This window comes from Podarcis filfolensis, assembly GCF_964270895.1.
Source record: "Podarcis filfolensis genome assembly, chromosome: 2".
Classification (NCBI taxonomy): Eukaryota; Metazoa; Chordata; class Lepidosauria; order Squamata; family Lacertidae; genus Podarcis; species Podarcis filfolensis.
The window spans coordinates 1,124,751-1,145,496 of record NC_139605.1 but is presented as its reverse complement, the minus strand read 5'-3'; the positions used below and the strand labels follow the sequence as shown (position 1 = coordinate 1,145,496).

Here is a 20,746-nt window from a genome sequence, read left to right as displayed (position 1 = left end):
CCCACTGAACAGCTGATGCTGCGTGGTTGCGCTTTGAACGGTGTGTCCTTGGGTTTCTCCCCTTGGAGAAAAATATATTCCTATATTTTTTCCTGGGTGGGGGGATTTCAAAGGTAGGTGGGGGTCACTCTGCACCCACCGGCGCCCCCTCGCTCTTCTCCCCGCCTCCCACCCCCTCCTGCCAGGGTCTGCGTGGCCTGCCGGGCCCGCCAGGTGAGAGGGGGCAAGACAAGGCCCCCATTGATGGGGCGGAACAAGCCCGGCTTTGTGCCGCCTCCTGGCGGGCGGCGGTTTGCAGGCCGGCCTGTGAAAACAGCAGCTCGGGGAGGGACTGAGCGCCATTCATGAGCCAGGATGGAGCCCGGGGGGGGGGCGGTGAGGCAGCAGCGAGGGGGGGGGTTGGGGGTCAGCCCAGGCCACGATTCCAGGCTGCGGGGAGGGAGAGGAATCGCGCCAAGGGAAGCCACCAAAAGACCATTTTGCATTTTATTTTTTTTAAAGGTGGGGGTCCTGCGGATTTAGGCGGGATGCTTCCTCTTGAGGTCTGTTTTGGCGAGGCGGGAGGAGCCGTATCCATCCTTGGGAGGTTTAGAAATATGTCAGGAATTTCGAGGGGAGCGAGAAAGGCTGTTCTGCAAAAGAAAAAGCAACTTTCGTTTCCAACTGGGAGACGTAATTCTGGGGTGGGGAACGAGGTGCCTGTCCCTGGAAATGGGAACCCTTCATTCTGCGCCCCCCCCCCGTGTCTTAAATCTGCGGGAGGCAGGCTGCGGTGAACTGGGCAGCAATTATTCTGCGTGCGCTCAGAGGAAGCAGTCTGGGTGCTGCTCCGCGCAGACGAGCCACATTCTTTCGAACCTGTTGCGCCCCAGCCAGGGGATGTGGGGAGGTGTGGGGCACACAGGAAGAAGTTATAGAGTAGTGGGGCAGGAGGCGCGTGCCCCATAGACCACAGGAGGGCGATGATGATGATGAAGAGAGGAACTAGCCCAAACCCCTGCAAAGCATGAACAAAAAGCAACCATTACTCTTTTTTTTTTTTGGCGGCGGCGGCGGCGGCGCGGGAGAGCCAAATAAAGTACAGGGGGGGAGAGAAGCCCCCCCACCCCAGGGGACGCCAAGAGGAAAGAAATTCCAGGTGCTTAGGAGCCAGGAATGGGGCAGGGCTCTTGCGGAGGAGGCGATCTGGTGACACGGAGGAGGCGTCACCTGGAATACCCTCCTTTGCAGGGTGGGGAGAGGAAATGAAGGTGGCAGGTGGGAGACCAGACACCCCCCCCCCAAATCTCATACACAGCTCAGCTCATGGGGCACGGCTGCCCCCTAGTGGCGGAAAGTGACACTGCACTGAGAAAGCCAGACTATGCTGGACTCGGGTTAAGACGGGAAGGGGCTCAGGCCAAAGGAACTCTGGGAGGGGCCGAGCAGATGCCCTCGGCTGAAGCCCCCCAAGGAGGATTCAGGCACAAGACGCTTCTCCCCTCCTGCGACTTCCAGAAACCGAATTTGCCTAATCTCTTTCGAAGCAGTTCCTATTGGTGGCAATCCTTGTCTCCTGTGGCAGGGAGTTCCATGTGCTGCATGAAGGGCTTTATTTCACCTGAATCTTCCAGCATTCTTCTTCCTTGGAAGTCCCCAGTCCTGCAATCTTCCTTCCAAGAGAAGCCACTCCTTCACTCCAGGGCAGCCCCTCCCTGAACTTTTCCCAGCTCTACAACATCCTTTTTAGGTGAGGAGACCAGAAGAGGACACAGTACTCCAATGGCAGCTGCACAGCAGATTTATAGAACAGCATTAGGATACTGGCAGATTTGGAATAATTAGAGCTGGGACCATGAGGGCAACTTAGTCCAGCCGCCTGCAATTCCCCCCACGGACATGGGATTCGAACCCACAACCCTGGGATTAAGAGTCCTGTTCTCTGCAGTCCCTTTCCTAATGATCTCTAGCACAGGGGCTGCCCTCTTATACTGCCGCTCTGCCTTAGGAAGAGGTCTGCAAAAGGGACACGAAGGTTGGCAATCCCTTGCAAGACCACCACTGTCAGGTTGTGTGTCCGTAGGAGTGACCAGAGGAGGAATGGCCGCCGGGAGCAGCAGATGATGAATATTAATTGAATTTGTTTACCGCCATATGCCCATAGATCTGATGATGGTTCACAACCTAAAATCACAAGGAATGCCCTGATTGTCTCTGTGGGAGCATATTGTATTTAATTATGGGGTATCAGAGTTTTTAGGCGGGTTAACCAGGCTGGGATAGTTGGCTTGTTGGTTTTTGAATGTCTGGTGTAGATTTTTTCAATTTTGTTGTTCTGTATGGGACAATGACAATAAAGATTATCGTATCGTTGCTTCTGCACAGCCGGACGCCTTCGTCTGCCCCGGCTGCAACAAAACATGTCTCTCCCATTTCTGTTTCTGCCACAGCAGCAGGGACTGCAACCTGCCAACCCTTTGACTTCACCCATGAAGGCGCACTCCATTGAGAGACAGATGCCAATCAACTATGACCACGTCAGCTCTTGCCTTTTTGCTAAACTAGAAACTCTGCCTCCTTTCTTCATAAGGGGAGGGGGGTCTCTACCCCCTCTGTCATTTCAGTTGCCCTTGCCCCACCCTACGATATCCTCCCTGAAGCGAGGCAACCAGAACCGGCACAGGATTCCAAATGAGGCTGCCCCATAGATTTGGAGAATGGCCTTATTAGATGGGCAGATTGATTTCCAAGCCTTTTCCTCAGGTTCCCTTGCATGGAGGGGGGTTCGGCCCCCACCCAGAGGGTCAACTCCTTTACTGAGGCCACCTCAGGTTCGGACCCCACAGGCATTATATAGGGTGGGCCTGCGAGCCACGGCGGGTCCCACTCAGCCCCCCCCCAGGATGTTTCTGGGAAGCCCGTGATACAGAGGGGGGCAGCCCCCCCGTTCCCAAGCCCCCTGCCTTTTTCATGCATGCTCACAGGCCCTCTGTGTGCACTCAGAGACTCTGCTGCTCATTGGCATGCGATCCCATAGAAAGGGTCTGGGGAGCAGTTTTGTTGCTCCTACGCCAGAGTCGGGGTGTGGATGGGCGGGGGGGAGAGACTGATAAATTAGTGGAGAGCACACACGCACATGGAGAGGGGGGAGAGGGAGCCCCCCTCCGGAAAGAGCAGCTTTTATTAAAATCAACATGTTCCAGAAGCAGAGATTCAAGTTGGGGTGTGTGAGTTTAATAACAGAAATAAAATTAATGGGGAGGGGGGAAGCAGCGAATGAATATGGGCATGCTGAGGGAGGGAGGGGAGGCCAAATAGAGAGCAGAGCCATGCATGTGGGTCACCGCCAGCCCCCCCTGACCAGGACACCCCAAGGAGAATGGAGGAGGAGTAAAGACCCAAAGGGATATGGGGGGGGGGGGAGCACTGGATTCCTCCCCACCGACCTTGAGAAGGTCAGACGCCTAGGTGGGGGGGAGGGAACATGAATCGCATCAACCCAGCTATGCCCACCCCAAAAAAGTAATCATAATTTTATTATTTATATACCATCCGACTAGGTTGTCCATGACATTCTTGGGGAGGAGGCCAAATGGGAACATCCTCAACCTTGTTTTTTTTTTTGGGGGGGGGTGTTTTCCTGGCGTAGAGAGAAACACATGCATGGAGGGGGGGCTCTCTATTGTCCCGCCCTCCCTCCCCAAACTCCACACCTCCTTGCATAGATGAGGAACAGGGCCACGTCCAAAGTGCTAAACCAGAATTTTTTGGGGGGGTGAGGGGAGAAAGAGAGGAGAGGGAAAGGGGTTTGCTTAGGACTCTACCTGGGGGGGATGGTGGGAGGGACGAGAATCTAGGAAACCGTATTTTCTGATAACCATTATTGAGGTAAAAACTCGACCACTTCCCCCTACAAGCTTAGCATTCCCCAAATACCTTAGAAACCATTTTTTCTTTTTTTAAAAAAAGCGCCCCTACTTTGGGGGTGAGGGGCTGTCGGCGGGAGGTTACAGTGCCCCTCCCCACATTCTCTAAAATAAAGTCTGTTGCGGGAATCCTCTTTGGGGTCGGGAGCTGCGCCCCAAAAGCCCCCCGCTCGGCCCCTCAGAAGCACTGTTTGTCTCCGTGGGGCAGAGGGAAGACCTCTCCCCAAAAGCCTGCAAAGCTCAGAGGTGGGCGGGGGGGGGCTGCGCAGGAGACCCACGGCAAAGAGGGGGCTGCCCCCCAAACACAGTACCATACCTTTAAAACCCGCATCCCTTCCCCCCGTCGAGGGAGGGGCAAGGAGGTGCTCCCCCAAAGGTAAACTGCCCCCCAACAGCCCTGGAGTGTGTCTGGGAGATCTGGCCAGAAAGCGACCCCTCCCATGTCCCGAACCCTAAAAATCCATCCGTGGAGGAAGCCAACATCACCTCACTTGGGGGGCTCTTCTGGAGGCGGTGTGGGGGCAGGCGTGTCAGGGAGGGAAGAGAGACAGCTGATGGGATGGCCGTTGTCGTGGCGAAGAGAGAGGCGAGTGAGGGGCACCCAGTCCAGCCCCTGCCGCGATCCCCACAAAAGTGCCCCCTTTATTTCTGTCGGCAGGAGTGACTTGGGGGGAGGAGGAGGAGGGCGGTCAGGACATCTGGTGGGGGGCTTCCAGCATCTCCATGAGGAAGGTGTCGATGGGGGTGTCCCCAATCAGCTTGAAGAAGAAGAGGTGCTCCAGGCACTTCAGCCCGATGGATCGCAGTGCAGGAAGACGCAGGAGCAGCTTGGCAAACCTGGAACAAGGGCGGAGAGGTGTCAAAGTCCCCGGCTGGCAACGGCGGAACTCCCTGCCACAGGACGCAAGGGGACCCTCCCTCGGCGGCCGCCCTGCTCTCCGTAAAGGCCACTTTCTGGACCTTTCCACGGGAGGGGAGCGAGAATATCCCGGGGGGGGGGGGGGGAGAAGTTATGGAACTGGGATTTAAAATTTACGGCATGTTACACGCCGAAAGAAAACTATGTGAAAATGATGTGCCGCTGGTATTTAACTCCCAGTAAATTAGCAAAAATGCATAAAACAGGGTCAAACGTACGTTGAAAATGTAGGGAAAAAAGAAGGCAACTTTTATCATGCGTGGTGGACATGTAGGGTATGTGAAAATGATGTACCGTTGATATTTAACTCCCAGTAAATACCTGCCCACCTAGCAGTTCAAAAGCACGTCAAAGTGCAAGTAGATAAATAGGTACCACTCCGGCAGGAAGGTAAACAGCGTTTCCGTGTGCTGCTCTGGTTCGCCAGAAGCGGCTTAGTCATGCTGGCCACATGACCCAGAAAACTTTGGACAAACACCAGCTCCCTCGGCCTATAGAGCGAGATGAGCGCCGCAACCCCAGAGTCGTCCGCAACTGGACTTAACGGTCAGGGGTCCCTTTACTGTTACTTTGCCTTTAAATTAGCAAAAATGCTTAAAACGGGGTCAAATGTATGTTGGAAATGTAAGGAAAAAGAAGGCAACTTTTATCACATGTGGTGGACATGTAAGGTAGTAAAATAATTTTGGGAAATGATATATAATGAATTGAAAAAAAATGTTTAAAATAACTTTTTCTAAAAACCCCCGAAGCTTTTCTTTTAGGAATCCTAGGTGCTGAAATGACAAAGGAGCATAAAAGACTATTTATGTATGTGACCACAGCTGCACGGATGTTATTGGCCCAGAGATGGAAAGAAGATGAAGTTGCTACCAGAGAAGAATGGCAGGTGAAGTTGATGGATTATGCCAAATTGGCAAAAAATGACTGGAAGAATAAGAAAACAGGAAGGCCAAAATTTCAAACAAGGAATGGGAGGAAATTTATAATTTATCTCAAAAACCATTGTAATCAACACTGTTAGCAGGACTGGAATAACACGTGCGGCATTAATGGTGAACTTTGGACATAATGGAGATGTAAAATATTTGCTGTTTAGTCGTGTCTGACTCTTTATGATCCCATGGATTATTTGGATTATAATAAAAAATACAAGAGGGAATTATTAACAATAGGACCCACTAAGGGAGGAGGGAAGTCCAGGAGATTCCCTGGAATTTTGTTTTTTTTATATTGGGTTAAGGTAAAGGGACCCCTGACCATTAGGTCCAGTCATGGCCGAATCTGGGGTTGCAGGGCTCATCTTGCTTTATTGGCCGAGGGAGCCGGTGTACAGCTTCCGGGTCATGTGGCCAGCATGACTAAGCCGCTTCTGGCGTAGCAGAGCAGCACACAGAAACGCCGTTTACCTTCCCGCCGGAGTGGTACCTATTTATCTACTTGCACTTTGACGTGCTTTTGAACTGACGTGCTTTTTGGCAGTAGCAGGGACCAAGCAATGAGAGCTCACCCCGTCGTGGGGATTCGAATCGCCGACCTTCTGATCGGCAAGTCCTAGGCTCTGTGGTTTAATCCACAGTGCCACCTGCATCCCTAAAATATTGGGTATGTGATTGTAAAATTTGATGTGAAAACCGAATAATAAATATCCTGGGGAACTTTGCCACAGGCACAGGGGCCTTCCCAGCGCAGCCCCTCACCCCAAATCCCCCCTGCCCGTACCTGCCCTGTTGCTCAGGATACTTCTGTTTGCAGTAGGACTCCAGGGAGGCGTAGACCTTCTCCCGCAACAGCTCCACCTCTCCGGGGTTGGAGAGACCCTTCGCATCTACCGGAGAGGGAGACGGAGGCGCTCAGGAAAGGAGAGGGACTCAAGACCCTTCCCAGGCACAGGCCTCTTGCAACCCCCCCCCCAAGGATGAGGGGAAGGAAGGGGGCCGCGCAGCCCCCTCCCCTGCTGCCCCAGGTGCCCCCAGGCCCCTCCTCTGCCGCTCACCTGGATTGAAGAGGATGATGGCCCTCAGGCAGCCCAGCTCTGTCTTGTCCATGCGCATGTCTCGCATCTTGGACACCAGCTCCGTCAGGACCCTGGCGGGACAGAGGAGGGAGGGCAGGGGGGGTCAGCAGCAGGAGAGAAAAGCCCCACCTACCCACCCCCATCGAGGGCGTCCGCCGCCCCCCTCCCGCCTGGGCGGGCACCTGTCAAAGATGGCCCCCACGCCGGCGCTGTGGGCGCTGTTGCGATGGACGTGGAGGCCGGTGGCCAGCAAGATGCCGTCTTTGACGGAAATGGAGCGGTGGGAGAAGGAGGCAATGAGCAGCTCGTTCCAGCCTGGAGAGAGAAAGGAAGGGGGGGCGGTTGTAATAAGAATAATGATGATAATCGTAATAATAATTTTTATTCATACCCCACCCTCCCTAGCCAGGACTGGGCTCAGGGCAGCTAACAACAGATAAAAACAAGAGTCAAATACAGAATTTAAAACATTAAAAACATTGAAATGCATTAAAATGCAGCCTCAGTTCAAGGGAAAATCAATTCAAAAACGTTTTTGGGGTTTTGGGCCAGAAAAAAAAGCCAGAGAAGGGCGGGGGATTCGCTTCATTCAGGGGTGTCCAACCAGGTGACTGCGATCGACAGGTCGATCCCCAGGTGACCTTGGTTCATCGCGGCATCCTTATCGCTCGCGTTGTTTAGAATCACGTCTCCGCTCCCTCACTCTTTCCCTGCCTCGCATTTAGTGGGCGCTCCTTTTTAGCATTGTGTTCGGATTTATTGCAATTCTTCGCACTTACTGGCTTTTTAAAAAAAACCTCAACAACTTTGGCCCCCCCCCAAAAAAGTCAATAACTTTGGGAAGTAACCCCCTAAGAAAAGGTCAACAACTCTGACCTGCTCCCCTAAAAGTAGCTTGACAACTCTGAACTCCCCCCAAAATAATGGGTAGATCACTGCCTTTTTTTTCTGGGAGTAGATCGCAGTCTCTTGGGAGTTGGCCTAATTCAAAGCATTCCAGGATGGCGGCCATCCCTGTCTCCAGTGGGAGGGAGTTCCATAGGGCCATAAGCTGAGACTCACACAACAGAAAATACTATTTAGAATCTATTGGACTCCCCATCTAATGTAGCTCTTTGCTGGAGACGTAATACGGACAGTGCTTGTTGGAAATAAGATGCTTTTACTGTGCCCCACACTTAGTATGTTTGGGTAGAAAGTGCTGGAATATATCAACAAGACGGAAAAAGATTTTCAATATTCTTTCGAACTACACAGTGGAACCTCGGTTGTTGAACGTAATCCGTTCTGGAAGACCGTTGCAACTTCCGAAACGTTCGAAAACCGAGGCGCAATTGCCGGTCGGCAAAATCCATTGAAAAAATGGAGAAACAAAGCCATTCGACTTCGGAGGCGCGCTTGGAAAATGGAAGCATTCACTTCTGGGTTGTTGGCGTTTGAAAGCCAAGAAGTTCTGACTTCCAAAGTATTTGACAACTGAGGTTCCACTGTATACCCACTGTATGGAAACTGACAATGTGGGACAGAAAAAAGGAATTCTCTGTTCCCTAATATGCAGCGTTTATCAACCATAGGGCCTCCCAGTATATTGCAAAGGGGCCACAGGTGAAATTATCTAAATTATACAATAATAAAAAATTAAAATAAAACATGTTCTGTTTACAAAGAGAACATCTCCCACCTTCTGGTGGTTCCCTCGCTGTGAGAATCCAAGTTACAGGGAACCAGGCAGAGGGCCTTCTTGGTAGTGGCACCCGCCCTGTAGAACACCCTCCCATCAGATGTCAAACAACTATCTTTTTTCCTTTCTCCTCCTGTGATGAGACTGCGTTTTAATGTTTTAATGTATTTTAATCTTGTTTTTTAAGTTGTATTTCAATCAACTTGTTTTTACTATTGGTTGCTGGCCGCCCTGAGCCCGGTCTTGGCCGGATGGGGAGGGTGGGGTATAAATAAATTTATTATTATTATGACCTGACATTTGACATCTGAAGGCAGCCCTGTTTGGGGAAGTTTTTAAAGTGTGACATTTTAATGTATTTTTAATCTTTGTTGGAAGCTGCCCAGAGTGGCTGGGGAAGCCCAGCCAGATGGGTGAGGTACAAATAATAAATTATTATTATTATTATTATTATTATTATTATTATTATTATTATTTAATGGTAGGACGGGGCGGGGGGCAACAGGAAGGAAACAAGGTCGGAAAAAGGTTGAGAATCACTGCCCTAATGGTGGCAAGAGAGACTGAAAGGGGGGAAGGGGAAGAACAGGAATGCAATTCGCCTTCACCCAGGGCCTGGCAGCTTACGGAGGCAGACTCTATTTGGATAAAATGCAGTGGTATTTGGAGCGGGCGTCCGCAGAGGGTCCCCCGCCACTCCCTCCCTGACTCACCCGCCCGCAGCAGGATGACCTGGTCGTCGAGGGGCAGCTCCGAGAAGTGGGGGATGCGCTTGGCCCACTCCACCAGGGTGAAGAGCTGCTTGTCGGCCGCCTGGCAGATGTTGGTGACAGGGTCGTTGGGCTGCAGGGGCAGAGAGAGGGAGGAGGCCGGGACGGTGGGTGGGCAGGTTTCCGTCAGGAGAAATGCCACTCCCCCCCCAAAAAAGACACCCCTGCTGTGCAAGAGACCAGGACCCCCGACCCACCCCTGCTCGGCCCCTCACACCACTCCCCGACCCAGCTGGGTGCCCTCAATACCCTTCCAACCCACCTAGTCCAGCCCCCTATTGCTGTGATTAAACGCAGCCCTTCATCACAAGAGCTCAGAGGCCGGCCTGAAAGCAGCACTCGAACCCAAGACCAGTGTTCTCCTGCGGCTTCCAGCAGACGGGTTCCAGGCGCATTTGCTGCCGCCGACGGTGGAGGTCGAGCGTGGCCTTTGGGGCCCCCTCCAAAGTGAACCCAAATCTGGCGGCAGGCAACCCTCTCCCGCTGCGGCAAGGAGTTCCGCAGCTGAACGACGCACTGCCAACGTATCCCCGGCGAACCAGCTCCCCTCCACCGCCCTGGGGCACCGCAGCCGCCCCCCTGCCCCCCACCGCGCCTCATTTCCCTCTCCCCCCGGCGGGTATTTACCTCGTTGACGTCAAACGTCCGGGGCGAGCGTTCTGATCCCGCAGCACCACCACCCCAACTCACCGAGCTGCCCCCCGTGGCGCCGCTTCCCTCGACCCCCTGGTCCGACTTCTGCTCCACGGCCAGCTCCGCCTCCAGGATCTTCTCCACCGGCATGTCCTCGTTGGCCCCGCCCCCGGCCAGGTCCCCCTCCCCCTCCTTGTCCTTCCCACGCTGGCGCTCCTCCTGCACCGCTGTGGGGGACCCCGGGAGAGCGGGGGGGGAGAGAGAGAGAGAGAGAGGCGGGGGTGAGGGACGGGACGAGGGCAGGTCCCAATCCCCCCCCAGGAAAGCAGAGAGAGAAGGGAGAGGGAAAAGTCAAGGAATCACCCCAAGCACAAACTTCATCCCTCTCTCTCCCTCTGCCTCTGGGTCAAACCCGTCGGCTGAGAGAGAGGGGGGGATTCTGAGTAGGCGGGGCAGGAAGTGGGGCGAGGCAACGCGACCCCCGCCACTGCTCCCCCTGAACCCAAAGGGAGCACGGGCGGGGGTCCCTGCCGAGGGGGAAGGGGTGGAGGACGAACACAGAGATCAACCGCTGCCGCCACTGGGCTGTTGGAACTACTACCCTGGGCTGCCTGGACCGCTCACCACCCCCGTCCGGCCCGCCAGACCCGGTACCCTGCAGGGGTTTGGCTCTACAGCTCCCATCAACCTCTGGGTTGCGCTGGCCAAGAGTTTGAGCCCAACCAAATCTGGATGATGCTGATTTGAGGGACGGAAGGCTCTCTCCCCAGCTACCTCAGGGACCTACGCTGTTCCGCTATGCCCAGCGCTGCCTCAGATGGTGGGCTGCAACTCCCTGGGGGCTCCCACAGCTGCCCTCCTTCTCCTTCTGCAGTCCAAGCAGTCGCCCGCTGGCGCGAGACAGGAGCAGGGGCAGCGAGAGAAAGGAGGTGGGCAACCAGATCACTGCACAAGCCCTCGCTCAAGGAAGCCACCCTCTGGCTAAGAGTCGTCAGCAAGCGCTACGATCTGCAGGCGTCGATCGCAGAACAGGAAGGGACCCCGGGGGCCATCGAGCCCAACCCTCCGCAATGCCAGAATCACAGCTAAAACAACACGGCGGGAGAATCAACTCATGAGAGAGTAGCGCTGAGCTTCTGGTCAGTCCCATGTCCAGTTCTGGGGATCCCAGTTAAAGAGGTGAGGGGGCAGCTAAAGGCGCAGAGGACAGAATTGGGATTCAAAATGACCTCAACAGATTGAAACAATTCACCATTGTAAAAACAAGGTGAGTTTTCAAAACACAGACTGCAGAAATCAAAAGCAGCCCAAGAGGCACAGTCTTCACTGTATCTTCTGGAAGCTATACAATTAAGGTGCCAAGATGCAGCTCTGTAATACAAAATGACCGTAACGGATTGGAGAACTGGGCTCAGGCTAAGGAAATGAATTTCAACAGGGACAAATGTGGGATTCTGCACTTAGGAATAACCAGATGCACAAATATAGGATGGGGGACACCTGGCTCACTAAGAGTACATGTGAAAAGGATCTAGGGATCTTGGTGAATCACAAGCTGAACATGAGTCCACAGGGTGATGCAGCAGCAAAAAAAGCTAATGCGATTCCAGGCTGCATCGAGTCTAGTGTCCAGATCAAGGGAAGTGATAGTATCACTTTATTCTGCCTTACTCAGACCACACTTGGAGTACTGTGTCCAATTCTGGGCACCATAATTCAAGAAAGACGTTGACAAGCTGGAAGGTGTGATCACTACAGAGGAGGGAGACCAAGAGGATCGAGGTTCTGAAAACTAAGCCTTATGAGGAAGGGTTGAAGGAGCTGGTTATGTTGAGCCTGGAGAAGAGGAGACTGAGAGAAGACATGAGAGCCATCCTCAAGTATCTCAAGGGCTGTCCCATGAAGGAGGGAGGGTGCTTGATTTCTCCTGCTCTGGAGGGGAGGACTCGAACCCGTGGCTTCAAGGAGATTCTGACTAAACGTCAGGAAGAATATTCCGAGAGAAGGAGCTGTTGTACTGCGGAACGGCCTCCTTCGGGAGATGGGAGGTTTTTAGGCAGAGGCTGGGTGGCCAACTTTCAAGCTGTGATTTCGGAAAGGCGGTGGGGCTGGTCTAGGTGACCCCCTGGTATCCCTTCCCCCTCCACGAATCTACGAGGAAGCCGACTCCCTCCCTGCGGCCCTGCCTCTCTCCCCGCCCCCTGCAGCCCCCCTGCCTGCCTGTCCCTGGGAGGCCCCTGCCCCTGCTGCAGCCCCCCCTGCCGCCCCCTCCCTCCCTCCCGCTACCTTCGCGCTTCATGCCGGTGGCCAGGCATTTCTGGTAGCGGCAGTACTGGCAGCGGTTGCGCTGGCGCTTGTCCACGATGCAGTCCTTGTTGTCGCGGCAGGTGTAGCTGAGGTCCTTCCGGATGGTCCGCTTGAAGAAACCTTTGCAGCCCTCGCAGCTGTAGACCCCGTAGTGCTTCCCTGGAGGGAGGGCGCCGGACGGACGGGGTGAGCGGGGGCAGCAAGGGGGCCGGGCGGGGCGGGGGGTGGAGGAGGAGGAGGAGGAAGGGCCAGCTCCTCACCCACCCACCCACCCTCCCCACACCCAGGACACCTCCAACGCCCTTCGCCTCCCCACCCAAGCCGGAACCCAGGCTCAGCCCATTTTGTAGGGTCACAGAACTGTATACGGGGGGGAGGCACCTAGGCCCTTGCCCTAAAGGGCAGGAATTTCCTTGGCCTCAAAATCTCCCCCACCTTATCCCCCCCCATTCCCCAAAGCATCACACACACACACACACACACCCCGGCAGCCCTTGGCCAACCCTTCCTTCTTCCTTAAATGTGCCACAAATCCAAGACTGTATTAAAGGTAAAGGGACCCCTGACCGTTAGGTCCAGTCGTGGCTGACTCTGGGGTTGCAGCGCTCATCTCGCTCTATAGGCCGAGGGAGCCGGCGTTTCTCCACAGTTTTTCTGGGTCATGTGGCCAGCATGACTAAGCCGCTTCTGGCGAACCAGAGCAGCACACAGAAACGCCGTTTACCTTCCCACCTTCGACGTGCTTTCGAACTGCTAGGTTGGCAGGAGCAGGGACCCAGCAAAAGGAGCTCACACCGTCACAGGGATTCGAACCTTCTGATCAGCAAGTCCTAGGCTCTGTGGTTTAACCCACAGCGCCACCTGCGTCCCTAAGACTGTATTGGCCCCCCTAAAAAACCAGCTTTGCCCAGTTTGGAGACCGGGAATCCCACATGAGGCAGCAGGGCCAGAATACGCCCAACCCTGCTTGTCTTCCTCTGGCAGGACCTCACCCGGATCCAGTCTCTGTGCAGAGCCCAGAGTGACAAAATATCTCCCTCCATGACTGTGGGACGCAGAGAGACCCGCCCCTTCCTTGCCACCCCAACCACTAGGGCATCTTTGCATTATTATTATTATTATTATTATTATTATTATTATTATTATCCTTTTGCTAGCCCTAAAAGCAGCTATGATGATAATGTCACAATATTATTTAAATCCCACTAATAATTATAATACATTATTTAAACACCCACCTATTATTATTATTATTAATAATAATAATAAAAATAATATGGGAATGCAGGGGCTGTTCCTGCTCCCTCTCTCGACCCCCCCGGCTTCCCCGTCCAAACAAGCTAGAGACTTCTCCCCTGCTACCCAGCTGCCTCGAGCCCTGCCCCCACCCACGCCAGAACTGACCGCCCTGCGCCAAGCGCCCGCCCGCCCCCACAGAGACACCGACTCCGCCGACTGGGGCTCCCGCGAGGTCCGCACGCACACCTGACGACCGGTCACCGCAGATGGCGCAGAGCCTCTTCCCGGGCATGATGGCTCCGTGGGGGTGGCCGGCCACCACCCGCATGCCCAGCGGGGGCTTCACGTCGTCCGAGCTGCTGACCGAGTGGAGTCCCGACAGGTTGACCGTGGAGTTGATCTGCGGAAGGGCCAGAGAGGGCGCTCAGTCGTGCGGCCTGAAGACTGGCCTGGCGGTTCACTCAAGGAGCAGCAATCGGAATGTAAAGCGCTGAACAACTTAGGTCTCATTACCCGCCGAATCGCCTCCCCCCGATGCGCCTTAGTTCTTAGTCTATAATAATTTATAATAATAATTTATTATTTATACCCCGCCCATCCGGCTGGGTTTCCCCAGCCACTCTGGGCGGCTTCCAACAGAACACTAAAATATTAAACATTAAAAGCTTCCCTAAACAGGGCTGCCTTCAGATGTCTTCTAAAAGCCTGGTAGTTGTTTTTCTCTTTGACATCTGGTGGGAGGGCGTTCCACAGGGTGGGTGCCACTACCGAAAAGGCCCTCTGCCTGGTTCCCTGTAACTTGTTATTCTAGTTTATTGACAGTCTGAAAGTATTGCTGTCAATTTCTCTTAGCGAGAATTTTGTTGTTTTCTTTCTTATAAGTCGCTCTGAGGCTCGGTTGGGTTTTTGTTTTGTTTTTTACAATCAAGCAGGGTATATGAACGAGAGGAAATGAAATAATTTTTCATTTTATTACTGACATATTAAATTCCTTGGTTGCATTTTCTGCCATGGCAACCCAAAGCAACTTACAATCCCACAGTACATGCATACTTTAGATGTTTTGCGGGGGATGATACAATGCAAAATACAAAAATAAAAGCCAAAGGCCTGGTTGGAGAGGAATGTCCGTCCCCCCAGGAGCCTGAAAACGTGTAACGAAAGTGCCAGGTGAGCCTCTCTGGGATGAGTGTTCTGCAAATGGGAAGCCACCACTGAAAAGGCCCCGTTCTCGCAACACCACCCTCCTACCTATCTATCTGCCTACATTTAATTCAATTAACGTTGTTTTTAATGACAGTTTTCCTTTTTCCTAGGCTGTTAGCTGTTCCTACTTTATCTGTAAGCTGCCTTGATTCCCGTCAGGGAAAAAGGCAGGGTATAAGTAAATATTATAACAGCAGCAGCAATGCTTTGTAGATCAAAAACAGCACTTTGACTTGGGCCCGGGAACTAAGTGGTCGCCAAGTTTATTTACGTGTTCTTCTGTTTATTGATTTTCCATTAGAATTTGTATACTGTGCTCCAGCTCTCAGGGAAGCCCACAACATACAATTACAATATAAAACACACACAAAAACAACAATCTCCTTTAAAAGGGCAACAGATGTCAATCAGCCAAAGGCCTGGTGAAAAAAGGAACGTTTTTGCCTGGCGCCAGAAGGTGTCTAATAAAGGCATCAGCTGAACCTCCCTGGGAAGAGCATCCCGCAAATGAGGGGCCACTGTAGAAAAGGCCTGTTCTTGTGTGGCCGCCACCTGGACCTCTCATGGAAGAGGAACACGAAGAAAGACCTCAGAGTTGGGTCCCGGGAGGTTCATAAGGCCTGATCCACCTACACAGACAGACCCACCCCATGCCCAACCACATCTGCCTAATAATAATAATAATAATTTATTATTTATACCCCGCCCATTTGGCTGGGGAAACCCAGCCACTCTGGGTGGCTTCAAATAACACATTAAAAACTTCCCTGAACAGGGCTGCCTTCAGATGTTTTCTAAATGTCAGGTAGTTGTTTATCTCTTTGACATCTGGTGAGAGGGATTTCCACAGGGCGGGCGCCACCACCAAGAAGGCCCTCTGCCTGGTTCCCTGTAACTTGGCTTCTCGCAGGGAAACAACCGCCAGAAGGCCCTTGGCGCTGGACCTCAGTGTCCGGGCGGAATGATGGGGGTGGAGATGCTCCTTCAGGTATACAGGATCGAGGCTGTTTAGGGTCGTAAAAGTCAGCACCAACGCTTTCAATTGTGCTCAGAAATGTACTGGGAGCCAATCATGGTGCAGAAGGCACAGATCTTGGCTCCCAGCCCGTTCGCTCCCCCTCACCCAGCTCCCGGAGGGCGGTGGTGGTGAGCAGTCTTACCTGGGGGCTGCTGACAGGTCCGTAGCCGATGGAGGGTGTCGCCGGGAGTCCCGGGGACCCCATGGAGGAGCTGATGACGGGGAAGGGAGAGCCCAGGCCGCTGATGGAGGTGGTCATGGCGGAGCCGATCATGGAAGGGTGCAGGGGAGCCGAGGGCTCTGGCAGAGGGGAGGCTCCGGTGCCTCGCAGTGGTGGGGAAGAACTGAGAGAAGAGCTATCCGGACTCCGGCAGCCTGGAAGGAGGGGGGAGAGAGCGTTAAAGGTGACTCTCACCCCTCTGTGCTCGTGAAGACACACACCGGAGAGAGACCCAAGTCTGAAATGAGCCCCCGCAGCCTCCACCCCTTCCGGCGTTTCCCCAGAACTGCTCACTCCGGATATTTTGCAACCCTGCAAGAGGCGCCACGAGACTCAAGGGCTTCCTGGCCGCCCGCCTCTGGTGGGGAAGGAACCCAGGAGACCGGCGCCCAGGCGCCTTCCCTCCCTCCCTCCTGTGCGCAGTCAGAAGCTGGAGCTCAGAGAGAGCCAAGGAAGCCAAACGCTGGGAAGTTTAGAACAGATTGATTCTTTTTATGGAACCTCCAGTCCCAGAGGCAGCCTATCTTGATTCCTAGATTCTCAACGCCCCCCCCCTTGGCCTGATCCTGCAGCAGACTCCTCTTACATTCTTATGTTCTACTCTCTTCACGAACAGCTTCCCAACCATCAAGTGAGAGGTGAGCAAATCCTGCGGGGATAAAAGCCCCCACGTTGGGCACAAGGCTCCTGCATTGAATCATAGAATCATAGAGTTGGAAGAGACCACCAGGGCCATCGAGTCCAACCCCCTGCCAAGCAGGAAACACCATCAGAGCACTCCTGACATATGGTTGTCAAGCCTCTGCTTAAAGACCTCCAAAGAAGGAGACTCCACCACACTCCTTGGCAGCAAATTCCACTGTCAAACAGCTCTTACTGTCAGGAAGTACTTCCTAATGTTTAGGTGGAATCTTCTTTCTTGTAGTTTGGATCCATTGCTCCGTGTCCGCTTCTCTGGAGCAGCAGAAAACAACCTTTCTCCCTCCTCTATGTGACATCCTTTTATATATTTGAACATGGCTATCATATCACCCCTTAACCTCCTCTTCTGCAGCAGGTTGCAGCAGGTTGGACTAAATGACACCCCAGGGTCGCTTCCTGCTCCACAATTCTATTGTTCTATGCTTCTTCACATGGCCTGCTCTGAGTAACCGCAGAAGCTCAGTGGGAGAGGGAGCTGGTGGATTGAGCAACTGCCACTTCCTCCTTCCTTCAAAACAAGCTGCCACTTCAGGATCATTCCCACACAACTTGCGCACCCCCACGCAGCTTCCTCTGCCCCGGACTCTGCCCTCTTCTTGTTCCTAGTAGTGCGACTCACGCAACACGTTGGCGATTAATATACACAGAACAATAATTATACATACTTTATCAAGCTTCTGAGAAAAATACAAAACATTACACAAAGCCACAAAGACTTGCGAACTACCCAGCCTAAAATGAACTTGTAATGTCAGGTTTCAATAGATTTTTCAAATGCTTAACTCAGTCTTCTAGATAAGTTCATGAAGATACCAACAAAAGGTAAACTCGGTGATATCCAAAATACCGAGAGCTGCTAGTAGAGTTGTAAATAGAGACAGGCCGCTGTTCTGTACTACAAAATTTTGATTTTATGTATAATGAATATGTATTTTTGATTTATGTGATCATTTAGAAGTGCATTAAGCTATTTCTAATAAGATTTGGTTTGAATTATTATCAGTGAATATCAATATACGTATCAAGACTTTGAGATTAGACCACTGAAGAAGCCCGGAAAACTATCTTGGGAGTGTGCCACCTGCAGGCCCCAGTTAAAGGGCCCCATGGGGGGCGAACAGCGGCCTCTTGATTACTTGGACTCCCAGGGCGAAACAGCTGCAAAACCCTTCTTGTTCCTGGCAGGAGAGCACACAAACCCCAGCCCTTCTGCCAGGAGCCACCTGTGCAGCAGACAGTCTCCAAGCGTCCTGTGGTGGTGAGTTCCAGGGGGCCCAGGATCTCCCGCCCCCCACAGGGATCGGCACGAAGTTATTCAGAGCAAGGTGTGTGTTCCTCTTTTGAAAGCCCTCCCTGCTTTGGGGAGCATGGGCGGAAGGAAATGGTTGGGCTGCTTTGAGGCAGCCCAGGTCCTGAGACGGGGAACTGGGGTCTGGCCGGGCAGAGCAGCCATTGGGACCTTCTCTGGAGGCCACTCAGACCAGAAGGACATCAGCAGAGCCTGGCTGCTAGACCAGGCCAAAGGGGGCCCATCTATCTTGCCCAGCCTCCTGTTCTCACAATGGCTGATCAGACGCCCCAATGGGGAACCAGCAAGCACCTCTCCCCTCCTGAGGGTTCCAGTAATCAGTATTGGATCACAATGTTCACAACTCACAGATAATTGCCAAATGGCACCTTAAATCTAGGTTATGGTTGCCACAATGGAATGTCCAGGCACCTTTTATTTTTTCCCAACGAGGTTTGTTGTTTTTATTATTCATTTCATTTACAGTGGTACCTCGGGTTAAGTACTTAATTCATTCTGGAAGTCCATTCTTAACCTGAAACTGTTCTTAACCTGAAGCACCACTTTAGCTAATGGGGGTCTCCCGCTGCCGCCGTAGCCCGATTTCTGTTCTTATCCTGAAGCACTATTTCTGGGTTAGCGGAGTCTGTAACCTGAAGCGTATGTAACCCGAGGTACCGCTGCATTTACATTCAAAAGAACAAATCTCAAAGGCGGCTTGCAGCACGTTCACACATCAGATAAAACCATCCAGGATAAAACTAATTCAATCTTCCAAGGGAAATGTTTCAGATCCTTCTCTAAGTGACATTTGGCTTTCTTTATATTTATTTATCTACTTAATTTACATAGGTGCCCCACCGCAGAAGGACTCTAGGAAGCCAGTGGGGGGTAACGGTGAGTGTCAGGCGAGGGCCTGGCTTGCGGGGTGAACTTGGGCCAGTCACAACCTCTTTCCCCACCTCGCAGGGTCGTTGTAGGGAATAAGGGTGCGCCATGTACTCCGTGGAGAAGAGAGTGGGACATAAATGTAGTAACTACACCCCACTGTCTTCCAAGAATACTTTAAAATATAAACTGATATAGAAATGAATTGAAGGGGGAAAATAGCACCTAGACAATCCCTTGTGTGGCAACCAAAACCTAAGTTTAAAGGTGCCATTTTGGCGATCACCTTATACACCTGACACTGGTGTTAGGGTGACTGAACTCTACCTCACCTTCTACATACGCACCCCTCCCCACACAATCTCACTTTGGGTTTTGTTGCTTCTCTGGTGGGCTGCAGTTAAATCTTGCCTCAGGGACCCTGTGCGTCTATGTTGGTGCAACATCAAACTGCCTGGGAGAGCTCAAGGGGTGCAGAGCAGAGGCCCACCATGGCCAAATCCTGCTCCTCCAGCATCTTCTGCAGCCCAAAAGGAGGGACAAGGCGAGGGGGCTGCTCTGAGAGAGCTTCCCTAATCCCACTTGCAGGGGGTTGGGCTAGATGACCCTCTGGGTCCCTTCCAAGGCGGCAATTCTAGGATTCTTCTTTTTAAGCAAGGGGAGCGATGAGGAGGAGGAGGAAAGCGGCACCATTTGGGTCTCTGCCTGCTGCTGCTGCTTCTCTTAGTTGTAACCCTTGTGCAGACGGTGCAGGAGTCTTAGAAGACATCTGAAGGCAGCCTTGTTTAGGGAAGCTTTTAATGTTTAATAGGTTATTGTATTTTAATATTCTGTTGGAAGCTGCCCAGAGCGGCTGGGGAAACCCAGCCAGATGGGTGGGGTATAAATAATAATAATATATTATTATTATTGTTATTATTATTATTATTACTATTACTATTGCCAGGAGCAGCAGCAGCAGCACTTCCCAAGTCATTACTATTATCATTGTTATTAATTAAATCTCGCGCTTCCCCGGGAGATCACAGGCAGACAACGGAAAGGCAAAACGCCCAATAATACAGAAGGGAAAACAGGATCAAAGCAAAGCCTTCTTCTTCTCTGCACACGCGAACACGGCGCCCCTCCCGCCACACCACCAGCCAGGAGCCCCCCCGTCCCTCATCTCCTTGTGGGGTGCGAAGTGGGGGGGGAGAGGACCCCCTTCTGTTTTGGGGGGCTAATCACGTGTCCGCGTGGGGGGAGGGGAGGGCCCCCCTTTACCTGCTCCGGCCCGTCCCGGGTCTGCCATGGCTGCTCCGCGGGCGGATCCCGAGGGAGGCCGCGACCCCGCCGCCGCCGCCGCCAGGGGCTCCGGGCCTCGTCGCGACGACGACGCGGCCTCCCCCCTCCTCCCTGGGCCTACCCACAATGCCCCTGGCGCGCAGGCCCAGGCGCCCCCGCCGCCCCTGCCTCGGCCTCCGCTGGGCCTCTCCGCCGGGCGCTGCCCTCCCCGCGGCCGCCTCCTCACCCACCATGCACCGCGGGGCCGCCGCCGCCGCCGCCTCTTCCTCCTCCCGGGCGAGGGGGCCTCGGGGACAGGGCCAGACTCCCAGCAGGCACCGCGCGAGGGCAGGAGAGCGGGCCGCCGATTGGACGAGGGAGAGGGGGTTACCCGGCAGGCACCGCGCGAGAGGGGGAAGAGAGAGGGGGGCCGCGCTCCGCCCGCCCGACAGGCGCCGGGCCAGCCTCCCACAATGCAGCGGGGCCTCCCGGATGCGAGGCGTTTCCCGGCAGGCGCCGCGGCCCCCCCCGGGCGCTCACCGAAAGGGGGCGGGGCGGGGGAGAAGGGGCGGGGCCTCTCATATTATAATACAATCTCGTCATATATAGAAACATATATATATATATATATATATATCGGCATGCAAAAGTGTAATATGATACGTATATAGCATTATAAATACAGGCCCG

The 20,746-nt window shown here is 53.4% G+C and overlaps 1 protein-coding gene across 4 annotated transcripts; it reads right to left on the bottom strand.

The window, feature by feature from the left end:
* Positions 1-3,116: 3,116 nt before the first annotated feature.
* Positions 3,117-20,554, bottom strand: RXRB (retinoid X receptor beta). 4 transcript variants are annotated; one of them, XM_083601848.1, is made up of 10 exons: positions 20,308-20,554; positions 15,838-16,070; positions 13,718-13,871; positions 12,212-12,391; positions 9,983-10,152; positions 9,236-9,365; positions 7,024-7,156; positions 6,821-6,912; positions 6,547-6,652; positions 3,117-4,742 (listed from the first exon to the last, which is right to left on the bottom strand). In XM_083601848.1, the coding sequence occupies exons 2-10, from the start codon at positions 15,967-15,969 to the stop codon at positions 4,595-4,597; spliced, it is 1,245 nt and encodes a 414-aa protein (XP_083457974.1). In that variant the 5' UTR covers positions 15,970-16,070; positions 20,308-20,554; the 3' UTR covers positions 3,117-4,594. The 4 variants fall into 4 exon arrangements, with proteins under 4 accessions (XP_083457974.1, XP_083457973.1, XP_083457972.1 ...); XM_083601847.1 differs by having other exon boundaries at positions 9,920-10,152; positions 20,308-20,528; XM_083601846.1 differs by lacking the exon at positions 20,308-20,554 and adding an exon at positions 20,057-20,276.
* Positions 20,555-20,746: the final 192 nt, after the last annotated feature.

Coding starts and splice junctions, on each gene's coding strand:
- RXRB (XM_083601845.1), bottom strand. CDS start 20,084: ATGGCAGACCCGGGACGGGCCGGAGCAG. Junction 7,157..9,235: donor GGTCATCCTGCTGCGGGCGG/GTGAGTCAGGGA, acceptor TTCTCTCTCCAG/GCTGGAACGAGCTGCTCATT. Junction 4,743..6,546: donor TATCCTGAGCAACAGGGCAG/GTACGGGCAGGG, acceptor CCCTTGTTCCAG/GTTTGCCAAGCTGCTCCTGC.